Genomic DNA, 16,389 nt, shown 5'->3' on the forward strand with positions numbered 1-16,389 from the left:
GTGTTAAAAATGAAAAATGGCAGTCATTGTTTCCTTACTGAACAGATGGGAAAGCTTAGTCATGGTAGTGGGGGGGGGGGGGGTTGGGGGAAAGGGATGGTAGATAAATGATTCCCAATCACCCCAAGAAATGTGTCATAGCTGTTATAGCGTCCTGCGCTACTCCTTCCCTCTCAATCCACATAACTAAGTCTTGAGTTGTGGTTTTGCTCCTCTCCAGTCCATATGAATGCTGTTTCTCCTTGTAGACTCCCCTTTTCCTCTTTAGTTGGAGTAATAATTACCCTGAACTTATGTTGTATTTTCCAGATACTGAGTCATCTGTCCTCCAGCCCCACCCCCACCGCAGCCCCCTCTGCCACCATCTATCCCACCCATCCCCACAAACTCGAGTGGTCTCCCTGCTCGGTTCATCCCACCCCATCAACGCATGCTCAGATCCAAGCACCGTTCTTGCGCTCCAGTCCCTGTGCTGTGCTTCCGCCCCGGTCGTGCTCCTGTAAACCAACCACCACCTCCCATCAGCCAAGCTTTATCTCCTCCCTCACCGCTAACTCTTCTTTACATGCGCACTAGTGAAAATGAGGAGAATGACGATTCCAATTCCTGGAGAATACCTCTAAGCAGCTTCCCTTTTTAGAGATGACACTTCAGGCTCAAAACAACCAGAGAGAAAATGGTTAGGAAAAAAAAATTAATTGCAGACTCTCAAAATGACTGATGAAAACTATATCTGTCCGTTGACATACGCTACATCTGTTATACTGTCTTCATGTCGAAACCTTTATAACAAATACGTGAAAATGTCTGTAGACTATCTAGCCCTCTGTTAATTACTGAATAATACAGCACTGGCTATTAGCCTTATACCCATGAGTTCTATTCCTTGGTAATTAAAAGTATAAGACCCTTATGTCATATATGGCTACTTTTCATCTCTGTTTTAACAAAACATTACTATTTCCATAGGAGAGGCAATGCAGCAACGTGGCTAAGTGTGCAGACCAGCCAGCTTGACTGATTTCAAATCCCAGTTCTGCTGTTCACTGGCTGGAAAGTCACTTAACCTTTCTGTGCCTCAGTTTCCTCATCTGTGGAATGGGGGAAGTAATAGCATCTACATAGTAGGGTTGTTTTGCAGGACTATTGCTATATTTGTAAAGTTTTTGAGCAGTGTTTGGCACTTCGGCACCTTGCAATATCTAGTCATTATTTATACTATGATTTAGAAAATTCTCTCATTTTACTCTCCCAGCAAGCTGTTAAAGTAGGAAGGCAGATGTGACTGCATTTTTTATTGGTAAGAATTAAGGCTCCTGAGGCTAGTGATGTGCCCCACCCGTGAGCAGGTGGCACTAAAACTCTGATCTGAATCCTACCTGGGTACGTGTTCTGCTGATGTGTGCACCTGACCTACAACAATGAGCCCACGTCTTCCCCTGGGCTTCTGATTCATAATGGAGACCCTTATAATGGGTCATTCAGAGATCATGCAACAGCAAAGTGCTACTATGATTAGAACCTTCCTGTTCAAAACTGTTTGCCTTCCAGAAGACAGGAACAGACCAGCAATTTAATTTCAGGGTCCTGAATGACAGTTGAATAACAGAGGGATTTTCTCTTTTATCCTGGCAGAAAACTTTTGTGCTTTTTTGCTAATAACCCTTGGGCAAGGAAAACATCAAGCCACAGAGAAGTCTTTCTAACCTTCGCCACATTGTGTTATTGATGAATCTGATATGAACACATAGTGAATATTTAAACACTGTGACTTTATATAGCATATCTTCCTGCTATGAAAATTATAATTTCATAGATATTACTAAATTTAAACCTACAATATTTTTATCAAGAAGGCCACAAGGACAGCTGCACATAAAGGACTGCCTCAAGGTCATGCACAGCAAGACAGTGGTGAAACACAGAAGCAGAGAACCACTTCTTGGGGCAAAACATTGTCCTTCAAGCCACCTAATGCATTTCCATTACGAGCATGGGTAAGTGTGACCTAGTTATTTGTAAGGGCAGGTCAAGGATGGAACAGACCATTTGCATTAATTATTTAATTCCTGCAAAGTACACATGCTTTGGCATTGTTCAGTCAGTACCAAGTAGAGCCATATTTTCGTTCCCTGTGGAAGGAAAACACTCAGTGACATGAAGTATGGCCATAGCAACTACCTGCAGCACTGTTCTTGCCTCTCAAAGGAGTCTGCTCCCCTGGGGCAGAAAGCACCTTCTCACAGTGAGCACAAGCTACCTGGGAAGAACCTTAAACTCACAAATCATTTTTTCTATTGGCAGAGGAAAGAATAATATGGAGCTATACATGCACTTAACCAAAGTCAAAACCAGACAAAAACCATAAAAAAGTTTCTAAAAATCATTTATCACTGAAAATGGGATAGGACCTATAAAATTAGTACTCATCCCACTTACAATTATTATTATTTTCTCCATTTCTCATTGAGAACAAACAGGTTTTTCTAGTAAAGCATGGTAAATGGGCACAGACAATATGAACTAATCTCTACTCCACCACTTTATTGCAATGGGACCTTTGGCAGGTTTTAAACCTCTCTGAACCTCAATTTTCTCTTTATTTTATAGAGACAGAGTCTCCCTCTGTCACCCAGACTGGAGTGCAATGGCACAATCTTACCATGCTGCAGCCTCAAACTCCTGGCCTCAAGCAATCCTTCTGCTTCGGCCTCCAGAGTAGCTGGGAATAGAGGTGTGAGCTATGGTGCCTGGCTCAACTCTCCTTTTTTTTTTGAAAGCAACAGATACCTTCTATTCTTTCTACCTGAGGAGTTGGCAAGGAAATGAATAAAGTAACAGATAAACTGTCATTAAGCTCAAACTAGGACTGGGCACTTAACTGCTCAGGATCTCTGGTAATGGCAATGGGACTGGGGTTATAAAAGCAGAAGTCTGACCTCTAGAAACCAAACCTTCCCCTGCACTATTTCCCTACACGATCTGAGTGTCTAAGGCATGTGAAAGAAACTGACAGTGCAGAATTGCAAAGAGTTGTTTGACACAGTAATATATGGTTGCTAAATTATCGGCTACAAATGTGTATGTATGTGCACACATGCATGTGCACTTGTGTGTGTGCATGTGGGATGAGTATGTGTTGGTATATATGCATGTGGTATGTGTACATGTGTATGCACATGCCTGGGGATGCATATATGTGGTGTGTGTGCATGTATATAGTGTGTGTGTACATATACACGCATGCACACATATTTGATTTGGTAGAGACCTAGACAAAAGGCTACATTTCTTTCTGTTAACAAATATCTGAGTCTCATGAAAAGGAAAAGAAGAGAAAGCCAAAGAATACCAACTTTCTTTTACCTCTACCGCTCAGTTTCTATTATAGCACCAAGCAAATAGCCTGATTATCTGAGACACTATCTCTACCTAGAAACATGCTGGTTGACCTATCTCTTTTGAGAATCCCTTTGACTTCTCATTATTTTTTTTTCTTGAGCTCTTAATCTAGTAAGCGGACCTTTCTCCAATTTGTCCCTAAAACACTCTACCAGAAGTTTTTAGTGTTTTGCAAATTCACACTATCGCCTGTGAATTCTTATGAATGAAGGCTAGAGCGCTAGTTCTATAAATGTCAGTGGAGTCAGAGATAACTTGTTCTAAAAACTTTTTACTAGAACTGGCTCACAATGTGACTCACTCTTGCATATTACTTGCTTATTACTCAGCATGTGCCTAAGGCTCACAAGGATCTGCATGGATAGCCTATGTTTGTTTGTCTGTGTTTCATTTAGTCTCTAACTGGGAGGGGCTATTTACGACAGGCTGGTAACCATCCCAGATGTACTATGCCACCTTCTGCAGCATGAGGTCTTTTCTATTCACTCCCAGTAATTGACTGTATTGTCAAAGGACTTCAACCCAGTCTCCTTGTTGAGTAATAAGACTCATTTGTTGGTGCAGTATTTACAATGGCAATAACATCTTTAGACTGAGAGTGAATGGATTTCTGCCTGTGCAAAATCAGCCACTTTACCCAGCTGTCTGTATACTAAAATGACCTCAAAATAACCTCCTGAAGGGACTTCTGGCTTCATCCATGCATACATCCATCCGGTGGCTCTGTGCTCACAAGAATGTATCCATTGAACCCCAGCTGGGTCTTCCTCCAGTTAGTAACAAAGACCAGCAATGCTCTGGGTAGTTGCTGGAGAATATAACCTCAAACTCACTGCTGCTTAAGTGAGTTTGAGCTCAGCTAAGAAGAATAGTGATGGACAATTTCCTCGATGTATATGCAGCTGTCATTTATCTGGGTACTCTAAATTTCTCCCTGGACTAACCAGACCATTCACAGCATGAATCACACTGGGCCCCAATAAACTGTTTTCTTTGATCAGGTGATATAATTGGCCTCCATTGAGGGATATGACATGAAACTGCCCTATGAAACCTGTCTCTGTGTTTTCAATGAAATTACGTGACATACTGTCTCCTCTAAAAAGTCCATGAGAAAAGCTGCTCTCTATTCTTGGTGTCAAGAATAGTTCTGCTTTTCTTGGGCAACCGGTCTGTTTTTACCTCGGGGAAACTATGTATGTTGTAACTGGACATGTTTCACATTTTTTATGATCTGACAACAAGCTCACAATCAAATCTGTGGTCTGCTGCTTCTACTGAAATAAAATTTGCTGGCTTGCATTTCGAGAATTAACCTCACTGCTGGCTATATCCATACCCTATTTTGCCTTTCCTCTTTTTTTTTTAGTTTGCTAATTTTTATTCTATTGCTCTGTGTTGCATGAATCTTGTTAGGCCACTTTTAAACCTTTTGAAACAAGTTGAAATATAAATACATTAGAAAAATAAGAAGTTATAGTACAACAGTATAATTAGTGGGTCAAACATAATACACAAAACTTCTCAGAATTCTGACTTTAGCTTTCTCATTAATGTACCAGTTAACAGTCAGGAATAATTAACTATAACTATAAAGCTCAATCTATAACCAACAAGCTTAATGTTAAAGCCTAAAGAATAAAAACACACAGACATGATAAGTAATGAGGGAAATTCAGAAATCAAGTTACAAAAGATAACATATTCCAAAATCCATCATCAGCCTCTCAGCTCTTCAACCTTTTCTGGAAGTCAGTTACAATAGGCATTAATGCTTCCTACATCTTCTACTGGAAGAAAACATTTCACTGCTATTAAAAAGCACGGTACTCCAATCGCCTACCGTGTTTGTGGATAAATGCAAGTCCTTGCAATATCTGATACATGATATTCCTTACAGCAGACTCGGGAAACAACTTATTTCTGTAAGGGGCAGAGAAAAACAAAGTTTGTATATGAAAATGAATCCTGTGTTTTCATGTTCTTTTGGTTACACAGTCATATGGTAAAAAAATTAAGAAAACATTCACTCATATGCTAATTTTTGGCCAGATGTTTTGATAGTAAATACCAAAGAAAAACAACCATTTGTCCATAAAGGGGAGCTATCTTATAAACACCAAATATATTCAGCTATGTTATGAAGAAGAAAAGATTAAACATTTTATGGCAAATAAAAAAATTTCCTCCAACATATTAATGGCATATAAAAATCTACAAATCTACTCTCTCCATGATATAAACTAAAACTTTTTAAAATATTAGTGGGGAAAATTTGAGGTCTCCTAGATGAAGGCCTTATGTGATGCAGTGGCTAACATTTTCCCTCTGGTTGGGCACACCACGCAGTGACACTGCTGTTATCGACAATAAAGATGATATTGATTCCCACAAGTCACTCAAAGGGATGCTGTGAATGCCATTCACTTTGTGACCAAGAAAATGTGCCCAAGAGGCTGTGCCTGGTTGGTTCACTTTTAAAGTCCAACATTCCCATAGCAGGTAAGTTTCCTATTAGTGTCCTATTCCTAGTGTGCAAGCACCTGAGCACTATAGCAAGAGAGGAATTGAAATAAACCTAGAACTTTTCAACGGAGGTCTCAAAATAAATGAAGCTGTGTACACCCCTGACTTGTAGTTGTTCTGCTCATATGTCCTCGTGGGAATGGAAAACTGCAGCGTCTGTTGAATCCTTGAGCTTCTTTGGATGAATAACCCTTTAAAACACGAAAACAGCTGCACTGAGAATAGCTTCCCTGAAGCTATCACAGAGCCTCCAAAGTAGGAATGTGGGCAGGGCCCCTCATCTAACTGGCAGGTTTCCACGTCAAAGCCCAGTAGCATGACTGTTAAATGGTGGAGGAGGAATCAGGAGACTGCAATAAACAAAAGCAGAAAGAAAACACATCCACTTTGCAAGATTTATTTCTAGGGTCGTGATGACAAACTGTACCTTTCTTTAATGAGCTGGTAAAGATTTTCCTTCATATACTCGAAGATAAAATAAAGATGATCATTTTCCCTGATAACTTCTTTTAATTTGACTACATTGGCATGGTTGAGCTTCTTTAAAGACTAAAAGGCAAGAAAGAAAAACAAACAAAAGAAAATTAGAGAAAATCTGTTGTTGAAAAAGGAAAGTAATCCTATGTATACTTAGGAAGAAACACCTAATTTTAGAACCACAGAAATACCATGTCATATTTTACTGACAATTTAATAAACAGTATTTCTCTGAAATCAATAGTAACTTCACCTAGAAAAACTATTCCGGCAAACTGACTAGAAGGCAAGTATCTGACCAGTACCGGGTATTGCAGGCTGCCCCCGGCACCAGGCAATGCACCAGGGCTATTTTAGGCTCACTCCCTTCAGATGATGGAATTCAGGCTGTGGAAGTGGCCAGAGAGGAACCAATAAAGGAAACCAAGGCTTTGATTTTTCTAGCAAAAATGCAGCTGCGTTGGGGTGAGATCACTAGCTAACAGTCTGCAGGCACTTTGAATAGAAATTTGTTCACAAAGACTGAAGCTGATGGCCGAATACTCTCGACTTTCTTCTGACTTGTGTGTGTCCCTGAGAGGTAGAGCACTCCTTCTTCCAAGGTGAGTTTGAATCACAACGTGAGGAGAAGGAGGAGATACCTTATTGGAAAGACCCTAAAGTGAGATGAGCGAAATCCCTCTGCTTCCGAGAACAACAAAGGCAAAAAAGTCAGGCAGTGGCTGAGGAGCAAAAGGGTAGCTCAGAAAATGGTGCATGGCCTTCTGATTGCTCAGCTTCACACGTGCACAGTTTTTCTCTTCCTGGAACATGTGAGTCCAACCACGTGTACACTGTTTTTTGTTTGCATCATTAGTTCTGCCGCTAGTGACCAAATACACTTTTGCATTGAGCAGCAGTCCAGTTCCTGGACAATAGCCAGAGACACCCAGCTATTGGTTTGCTTACTGGATGACCAGAATCCAATAGACTGTCTCCTTCAAGGAAGCCTCCAAGGGCCGCTTTGGCCAGTGAGATGAGCCCTTTAATTCAAAAAGCCTTTTCCTCATAGAGAAGTGAGTACAATAATAATAAATTGTGAAAGCCCTCTTTATCTTTGCATTTCTTTAAAGAGAACATCCCTTTTATAAAACAAACAGAATTTTTGAAGATGAAAGTGTTAAAACGAATATCCAAATCTAGAAGGACACTCAGTAACCAGGTACCCAAGGGATCAGAGCTTGGGACTGTGCGACAGGATCAAGTTACATCAAGCAGCTGGGGGAAGAAAGGAACTATGGGCAGTGAATGAGAACAAAGCGAGACTCTTCTGGAACCTTCCCCCCAAAATGGATGTTCCTGCCAAGACACTTCCCTGGCAGGGAATCCTCAGCTGTTTTGGCCAGATCATTCTAGAATGACCCAACTGGGCTGATTACTTCTTTTACTTGGGTTGGATTCCTGGTTCTCTGTAACAAATGCACACATTGCTTAACTTATAAGAATTTACTAAATGCTCACTGATTGCAACAACCTTTTTTTTCTGCCTATCTCCTTAAAATGCATCACAGCAACACCAGAGATAGCTAATGGATGTGTAGCTTCGGGGCAAATTCATTTAGAGGAAAATGAAGTCAGTTTTAAAGCTTTTCCAAAAGAGAATTCTAGGCAGGGAGTGGGGTGCCCTCACCTCTTACCTGAAGTGCGTTTGAGCACGGATGACTGGCCCGAGTCTAAGAGCTCACAGCTCTTGTTTCTAAGTGAAGCTTATGAGCAAGTTAAAGTCTGGATTAGCTTAATATAAAAAGAATTAGTTTTGTGTGGGGGACTTCACATGACTCACTTTACAGAGCTATATTTCCAGATGGAAGACATCCTATTTTGGCTCAGGAAAGGTTTCCGAAGGAGAGAGAGAGGCAGGTCAGTCATATCAGAGTGGAGAGGTGGAAGTATTAATAGCAAATTAAACCTGGTGAGGAGTCCACATGGGGGTGAAGCTTCCAGTTGGATATTATCAATTTTGCCCTCCTCGGGGACTGATCAACTGTTCCTGAACTATGAAAACTACAGTGTACTGGGCCTCAAGGACAGTCTGGGGCATGAGACACAGGGCCTGCTCTTAACATCCTAACTGGGAAGACAGGACATGGATACAAAATACCTGTAACAGAATAAGGAAGATCGTAAGTGTCAAAGGAATGACAGAAACATGGACCACAAGAGATGTTTCAAGAGGAAGTAATGGCCGGGCGTGGTGGCTCACGCCTGTAATCCTAGCACTCTGGGAGGCCGAGGTGGGCGGATCCTTTGAGCTCAGGAGTTCGAGACCAGCCTGAGCAAGAGCGAGACCCCATCTCTACTAAAAATAGAAAGAAATTATATGGACAGCTAAAAATATATATAGAAAAAATTAGCCGGGCACGGTGGTGCATGCCTGTAGTCCCAGCTACTCGGGAGGCTGAGACAGGAGGATCGCTTGAGCTCAGGAGTTTGAGGTTGCTGTGAGCTAGGCTGACACCACGGCACTCACTCTAGCCTGGGCAACAGAGTGAGACTCTGTCTCAAAAAAAAAAAAAAAAAAAAAAAAAAGAGAGGAAGTAATCAGCAAACTCTGGGTGCTCAGTGACAGCACTGTCTGGAGATGTGACTTGAAGGAACAGGAACACCGGGACAAGCCCGCTGGGAGGGAACGGGCACACCAGGAGGGAAGCCCATCATGGGCAAGGTGTGGAAATAGAGGGGTGGCCTCTGTCTGAGGGGTGAAGGAAGAGACTCACCCCAGTTTGATTCTGAAGGAGGTTTATCTGGAAGAGTCTGGCTGGAGAAGTGGGCAGGGAGCAAACTGTATGGATGCCAGGTGTACACCCGTTGAGTTGGCAATCTGGTAGCTTCAGGAGAGTTGCAGAGGGACATGCCTAATTCAATTAGGTTGAAAAGCAAATGGTATGGGGGCAAGTGGCACTGAAGGGAGAAGTTTGGAAGGTGTGGTAAGGAGAGGAAAGAGGTGCAAGCTGATGGGGAGAGAGGGTGGAGACTTTTTGGGGTTAGAGAGAATGGGGGGCACATTTACAGACTGAAGAAAAGGAGCCAGTAGAAAGGAGAGTTTGAAGATAAGGGAAGGAGGGGGAAATTGTTGGAGCAAGGATCTAAAGACACCAGAAGTTAAGATGATTAAAAAAAAAAGAGAGGGACAGAATAGCCAGGATACTGGCAGTCTACAACCCCAGAGTAGACTGTGGTCTAGAACACCACAGTGCCCCGGAACATGAGACTTCTGAGAAAAATGCCACCAGGTCCCACTCCCCCCAGTGACATCAGAGGAGCAAGGACTCCCCTCCCTGCAGCTGGCCATCGGGTGCAGAGTCTTTCTTAGGTCCACAGGCCCTCCCGAGGTAACCTGGGGATGTACAGGCAGACAGCAACGAGGAGCAGAGATGAAGAAGGGACAGTGGCTGACGAGTACCACAGCGCAGTATCTCCCTCCAGTTCCTTTGGCTGCTGTGACGAAGCAGCTGGCAGGACGTGGGGAATGACGGTGGCAAGAGTCCTCCAGTGACCTTCCTTTCCCTTCCCCTTCTGAGTCAGCAGGTAGAAAAGAAGGACCTCGGCAAGAAGGAAGGGAAAGGGGCCCTTGGCAAGGTGCTTCCCTTCCAGCTGCTTCTTCCTTCCCTCCCCTGGTATTCAGGGGTTGGCTGTGGCCCAGTGCTGGAAGGTTTGTGTGAGGGTCAGCATGGGTGGGGGTAGGGGAGGGGGGATCCGGGTTGGCAGCGGATGTGGCATCTGTGCAGGCACAGGAAAAAGAGCGGGATATGTCTGGTGGCCATTAGCCAGGGGAGCAGTTTCTTCAACTGTCTCTCTGAGGCAGCCACTTAATTCCTAAGATGCAACGTGCCTACAGTTTTTCTAAACTGTATGCCTGAGTAATCTCTTTTCTTTTAGAACTAATACAGTCAGCTGCACAGAAAAGTAAAGCTTTAACATCTGAACGAAGAATACCTCTCAGAACTTCCTATCACAGAGAAAATGCTCTTGGGTCATGCTTTGTTCATCTCTGATGTTTTTATATCTCCCAGAACTTTTATTTTATTTACTGACCAGAGGTTGGTAAATTATGACCCATGGGTGAGATCCAGCCCACCACCTGTTTCTGTGTTGTCCACAAGCTAAGAATAGTTTTTATACATTAAACAATGGCAATCAGTTTGAAGATAGAGAACATGAACTTTGAACTTCAATTAAGTTAGGTGTTATGTTTCACCCCCCCAAAAAAGAATGTCATTCTTCTCATTGGAAGACTTAGCATACAAAAATTATACTCTATTATTATTACTATTGTTGTTATTTTATAGTTTATGAAGATTTTATGAAAATGTGTTTTCATTCTTTTTATATATGTATCTATATAATATCCTCAACGTGACCTTTGGCCTCAAAAGCATTGAAGATTTACTACCTGGCCTTTTATGGAAGAAGTTTGCCTGCTGTAGACTTGTAACTCTCCTTCCACGTACAGGACCCCTTGGAGGAAGAGGAAGGGTTTGAATATTCTATCAGGTCTCTCAAACAGGGCCGTGTGAGAGGAGGAAGAGCAGATGAAGCACCACCCTGGTGCACAAGGAAGAGAATTACACCATAAAGCTCAAAATGGTCAATCTATTCTAGTGGAGACACGAGAAGAATTGAAAGAGAATCAACAAAAAGTGGGCAAGGGGAAAAGGAAGGGAACAGTGAACCCAGTTAGAAGGCTGGTAAAAGTGAAGATATGTGCTCCATAATGCTTGATACAGCGGTACCTTGATCAGTGAATTCCCTCAGATAATAGACTGCAAATTATTACAGCAAGAAACGGAAATAAGTACTGCTATTATGTCTAGGAAAAACACTCAACAAACACATTTTCCTTTATATTAATAATTAGGACAATCACCTTCAAAGGCAACACTAATTCACTTACATCAACACATTCAACTCATTTATATTGAAATACATTGATATAAGAGATCCATAAAAGATGAAAGGTAATAACAGTATATTCACTACTACATTAACACAGTAATTGTCTGCTTTCAGCTATTAGCTGCTTAATGTTATCATTTGCCCACTTTTTTAGCATTAGTGAAAAAATTCAAATGGAATAATTTGAATTTTTCAAATTATATCAACTATAAATCTAAGCACGCACAGAGCTATTTTAATCAGCCATACATAAATTATGCCCTGGTATATTAATAAATACCTTAACCTCCCGAAGGTTCATGCATTCCTCCCAGGAATAAAACTTTCTTTTCATCCTAAAAGAGAAGAAAGAAACAAATAGCACACTTATTCTCAGTAATAGGCTAAACTTTATTTTTAAAAAAATGTTTGCATTTTGAATTTAATGAACACTGCTTAAAGTTGGTTTCAATTTCTATCAAATATTATGCTATCCCAAACGGCCTTTGTTTTAAACCTAGCCGTGCAATCAATTCTGAGTCACAAACCGTCCAGCATCAGTGGTGTGGTGCAATCCAACGAGGTCTGGGCTGCTGGTCTCGCTCTTCTACTAACTAGCCAACCTTGCCCTGGAGGGAAATCCCTCAGGCTTATTCCATCTAGACCAGAGCTGTCCAACAGAACTTTCTGTATTGGTGGAAATGTTCTGTGCTGTGCAGTATGGTAGCCACTAGACATATGTTGCTATTGGGCACTTGGCCTATGGCTAGTGCAACATAGAAATTGAATTTTAATTTTAATTAAATTTAAATGCCTCACATGGTTACTCACTAGTAATCTAGACAACAGAGTTCTAGATCCTCCAGGGCAGGGGTTGGCAAACTGTGGCCCATGGGCCAAATCTATCCCAACATCCGTTTTGGTATAGATCATGAGCTAAGAATGGTGTTTACACTTTTAAATGGTTGTGGCCAACAAGTTAAAACAAGAATATTTCGTGATATGTGAAAATTATACGAAATTCGAATATCAGTTCCACAAATGAAGTTTTATTGGAATATAACCACACTCATTCATTTATATATTGCCTGCGGCTGCTTTCAAACTGCAACAGCTGAACTGAGTTGTTGTAACAGATATTGTGTGGCCTGCAAAGCCTAAAATATTTACTGCCTGGCCCTTTATAGAGAAAGTTTGCCTACCCCTGGTCTAGTGCCTGAGGGGAGAGAAATAAAACCCTATTAGTTAACCAGAAATGCAAGTTGCAAGGTTCTATATTTCAGTGCATTTCAACCACATTGTCTTATCTGAGTCTTACAGCAGCCCTGTGAAACACATGGGACAGGTGAGGAAACCGAGACAGAGAGAAGGTGCATGACTTTGCCAAGGTCTCACTGCTGGGTGGTAGGCAAACTTCCATCTCTCCAGCTCATTCCGACACTCTGTCCCCATCACATTGTCTCCTGGTTGAGTAATCAAATCCTTTATTCATGCCCCAAATATTATTTAGCGCCTCCTATGTGGTATAGCAGACACTTTGCCAGGCACTGGAGATGCAATGATGAGAAAGACATCCCTCATGGAACCGACATCATAGCAGGAAGGCAGACAAGAATTTTCTGTACGAAGCACTATGAAGGAAAGGCAGAGGGCACTGTAAGAGTGAACCTCAAAGGGACCTACGCTAGTCTAGGGTCTCAGGGAACGCTCCTCTAATGAAGACATATTTCAACCGAGACCTGAAGGATGAGTAGAATTTAGTGAGGTGGGAGGCATGGAGTAGGAAATACCATGGGAAGGTTCTAGCCAGAAAAGTATTTGGTGAGTTCCAGAAGTTGAAAGGCCAGAGTGCCCAGAGCAAAGCAGGGACGAGAGTAGTGATAGGAGACCAGGCTGGAAATAGGCAGGGGCCAAATGATGTAGCAATTTGTAGTCACATTAAAAATTGGGGGCTTGACCCTAAAACTGACAGAAAGACACTGAAATCTGTCTTAGTTTGGATTTCCCTCAAAGCAGGGCATAAGGCAAGGACTTGGGTGCAGGTAGTTTGTTTGGGCAGTGGTTCCAGGAAGCCAGGCAAGGAGCAGGGAACCGGGAAGGGAGAGGTGGGGAACCCAACAAAGGGCACATGACTGAGCTGATACCAGGGCAGGCAACTGGGCTTAGGTCTGTTGGCAACATTTTAAGGAGCTGGGTAGAACACACCTTGGTGGAAAGTCTCCCACGTGTACGGGAGGTGGGATGCTGGTGGCAGGCACAGAACTCTACGCTATAGCCGCACTCAAGTCAGGTGGCACAGGAGGTGTGATGGGGCAGCAGGACACAAAGAACATCTGGCATAAATGGCTTTTAGATGATGAGATTTGTGTAAAAAATAATCCCTTCAGTCTGGTATGAATAGGGGAAAGAATAGAAGCCAGGAGCCCTAGAGAGGACCTACTGGTCATGGTAGGGAGTGGTGACGGATCAAATGGGAGGTTGGAGTGGGACTATGGAGGGCAGGTGGATCAGGTAAATATTTAGTAGAATCGACAGGACTAGATGACCAAGATGGCATAAGGGAGAGGGAAGTCAGGAGCACTCCCAGGTTTTGAGGGGATGGTAGTGCCATTTGTCAAGATAGGGAATACTGAAAGAGAAACGAGTTGGGGAAAGAGCAGGAGAGCATGCTGAATCTGAGTTTAGTTTTGGACATGGTGAGTTTGAGATGTTTGCAGGGCATCCAAATGGAGATGGTGTGGCAGACTCTAATGTGGTCCCCAAACACCCCCACCTCCTGCTATTCTTAAAAGACTCTTTCATTGCCTTCTTGACTCCCATGTCTTGATGAAGCAAACTGCCATCTTGTGAGCTGCTTTCTAGAGAGGCCCACATGGCAAGGAACTGAGGGTTGCCTCCTGCCAACAGCCAGCAGTTCAATAACCCACAGGTGTTGAATGTTGCCCTCGATCATGTGAGTGAGCTCAGAAGTGGATCCTTCCCCAGTCTAGCCTTTGGATGTGACCACAGCTCCAGGCAACACCTCGACTGCAGCCTCATCAGAAGCCCCGATGCAGAGAATTCAGCTAAGCTGTGCCCAGACTCCTGACCCACAGAACTGTGAGATAATAAATGTGGTTTTTTTTTGAGACAGAGTCTCACTCTGTTGCCCGGGCTAGAGTGCTGTGGGGTCAGCCTAGCTCACAGCAACCTCAAACTCCTGGGCTCGAGCGATCCTCCTGCCTCAGCCTCCCGAGTAGCTGGGACTACAGGCATGCAACACCATGCCCGGCTAGTTTTTCTATGTATATTTTTAGCTGTCCATATAATTTCTTTCTATTTTTAATAGAGACGGGGTCTCACTCTTGCTCAGGCTGGTCTTGAACTCCTGAGCTCAAATGATCCACCCGTCTCGGCCTCCTAGAGTGCTAGGATTACAGGCGTGAGCCACCACGTCCGGCCTATAAATGTGTATTTTTTTAAACCACTAAGTCTTGGTGTAAATCATTATGCAGCAACAGATAACTAATTCAATGGGTCTAGACTCAGGTCACGAAAATCAAGTGGGGCACGGGGAACAAGACAGCAGTCACCAGGCCACCGCATGTGTAAAGGACCCAAATTAAGTCACTTACTTTCTCAGTGTTTCAGTTTTCCTGTCCTATAAAATGGTGCTTATTAACCTGCTCATTTCTACCTCACAATATGAGAAAACACTTTGACAAAGTACTAGTACTATGTGCAAAGGACTAAGTCTAAAGTGGAAATGTTTTTAAGACCTCTCCCATGAGTGTTGCAGAGTCAATAGACATCTAACCCACAGAAACCATTTTCTGAAGTTCTTCTCCATGCCTCCCGTCCACTCCCCTTTAGAAGTGTTTCAAAGACTGGGGATGGTAAGGACAGTTAAAACTATCTTGATAACGTGTAGCTGAGGATGAATTCATGAGAGTGAAGGATAAAACTTACTTTTTAATAGCGATCAGTTCCCCAGACTCAATGCTTCTTCCCAGCAGGACGGAACCGTAGGTCCCATCGCCGAGCTGCTTGATCGTCGTGTATCTATTCATGGTGTGCCCGCTTAGAATGGACACTCATCTCACGGCCGAGGTGGCTCAGCCCTGCAGCAGTAGCAGGCCTCCCCGGAGTGTAACCAGATTTTTCGATGGCAGCACCAGCACAAGGTATTCAACAGAACGTGGCTATCTCCCAAATACATATTTTCAAAGATCAGTCTTCTGCCTATAAAGAAAAATGAGAGACAAGGATAAATGCTAATGTACATTTTGAGTTTATATATTTTTATAGTCCAAACCAGGGGTCAGCAAACTAACCCCCAGCTGGCCACCTGTTCTTGCAAATAAAGTTTTATTGGAACACAGTCATACCCACGCACCTGCGTATTGTCTATGGCTCCAACAGCACAGTTGAGTAGTTGTGACACTGCATGGCCTACAAAGTCTAAAGTACAGCACATCCTGGAATGATGTTGTTTCATTATGCTGTTTCATTATAATGTTGATGAGAAAAACAAACAAAAAAATCAATTCTAGCCAGGGCCACTGTCTGTGTGGAGTTTGCATGTTCTCCCCATGTCTGTGAGGACTCCGGTTCCCTCCCACTTCCCAAAGATTACACATTCCGTCCCCTGGCATGTCTACACTGTCCCAGTCTGAGCAAGTGTGGGTGTGTAAGTGTGCCTGCCCTCTGATGGCATCCTGTCCAGGGCTGTTTCCCATCTTGTGCCCTGAGCTGCCGGGATAAGGTCTGGCCACCTGAACTGGAGTAAGTGGGTAAATAATTACCTTGTTTTTGTTAATCACATGTATTCCAATGTTTACTATTAGAAGTGTTTTGGTCTTTATTTAGAAGTTTGCTGATGTTTTTTGTGACCAGAAATATACCATAGGATATTAACTCTTGTTTGTATCAATCAGCCTATGGTAAAATTGGTTTCATTATACGTCATCTTGTTTAAAGTCGCAGTTTCCAAGAACCTATCAATGATGTTAAGCAAGGACTTACTGTGTTTACTATTTGGCCCTTTACATAAAACATCTGTCGATCCCTGGTGTAAGTAATGATCTTTTC

At 42.7% G+C, this 16,389-nt stretch overlaps 2 protein-coding genes across 3 annotated transcripts in view; both read right to left on the reverse strand.

Annotated features, from left to right (window-relative positions):
• The window catches only part of CILK1 (ciliogenesis associated kinase 1), a 34,832-nt gene extending 19,464 nt beyond the window's left edge, over positions 1 to 15,368 (reverse strand). For both annotated transcript variants that reach the window (XM_069487801.1, XM_069487800.1), the window contains exons 1-4: positions 15,268 to 15,368; positions 11,621 to 11,675; positions 6,356 to 6,477; positions 5,246 to 5,325 (exon numbers count right to left, since the gene is read on the reverse strand). In XM_069487801.1, coding sequence (XP_069343902.1) covers positions 5,246 to 5,325; positions 6,356 to 6,477; positions 11,621 to 11,675; positions 15,268 to 15,368 — 358 coding nt within the window. The remainder of the gene's footprint in view (positions 1 to 5,245; positions 5,326 to 6,355; positions 6,478 to 11,620; positions 11,676 to 15,267) is intronic.
• Positions 15,369 to 15,397: 29 nt separating this feature from the next.
• Positions 15,398 to 15,534, reverse strand: LOC138395209 (uncharacterized). Its single transcript, XM_069487802.1, has one exon. It carries the CDS (start codon positions 15,515 to 15,517, stop codon positions 15,398 to 15,400), a length of 120 nt encoding a protein of 39 aa, XP_069343903.1. The 5' UTR covers positions 15,518 to 15,534.
• Positions 15,535 to 16,389: the final 855 nt, after the last annotated feature.

Source organism: Eulemur rufifrons, chromosome 15 (assembly GCF_041146395.1).
Source record: "Eulemur rufifrons isolate Redbay chromosome 15, OSU_ERuf_1, whole genome shotgun sequence".
NCBI lineage: Eukaryota > Metazoa > Chordata > Mammalia > Primates > Lemuridae > Eulemur > Eulemur rufifrons.

Coding starts and splice junctions, on each gene's coding strand:
- LOC138395209 (XM_069487802.1), bottom strand. CDS start 15,517: ATGTATTTGGGAGATAGCCACGTTCTGTTGAATACCTTGTGCTGGTGC.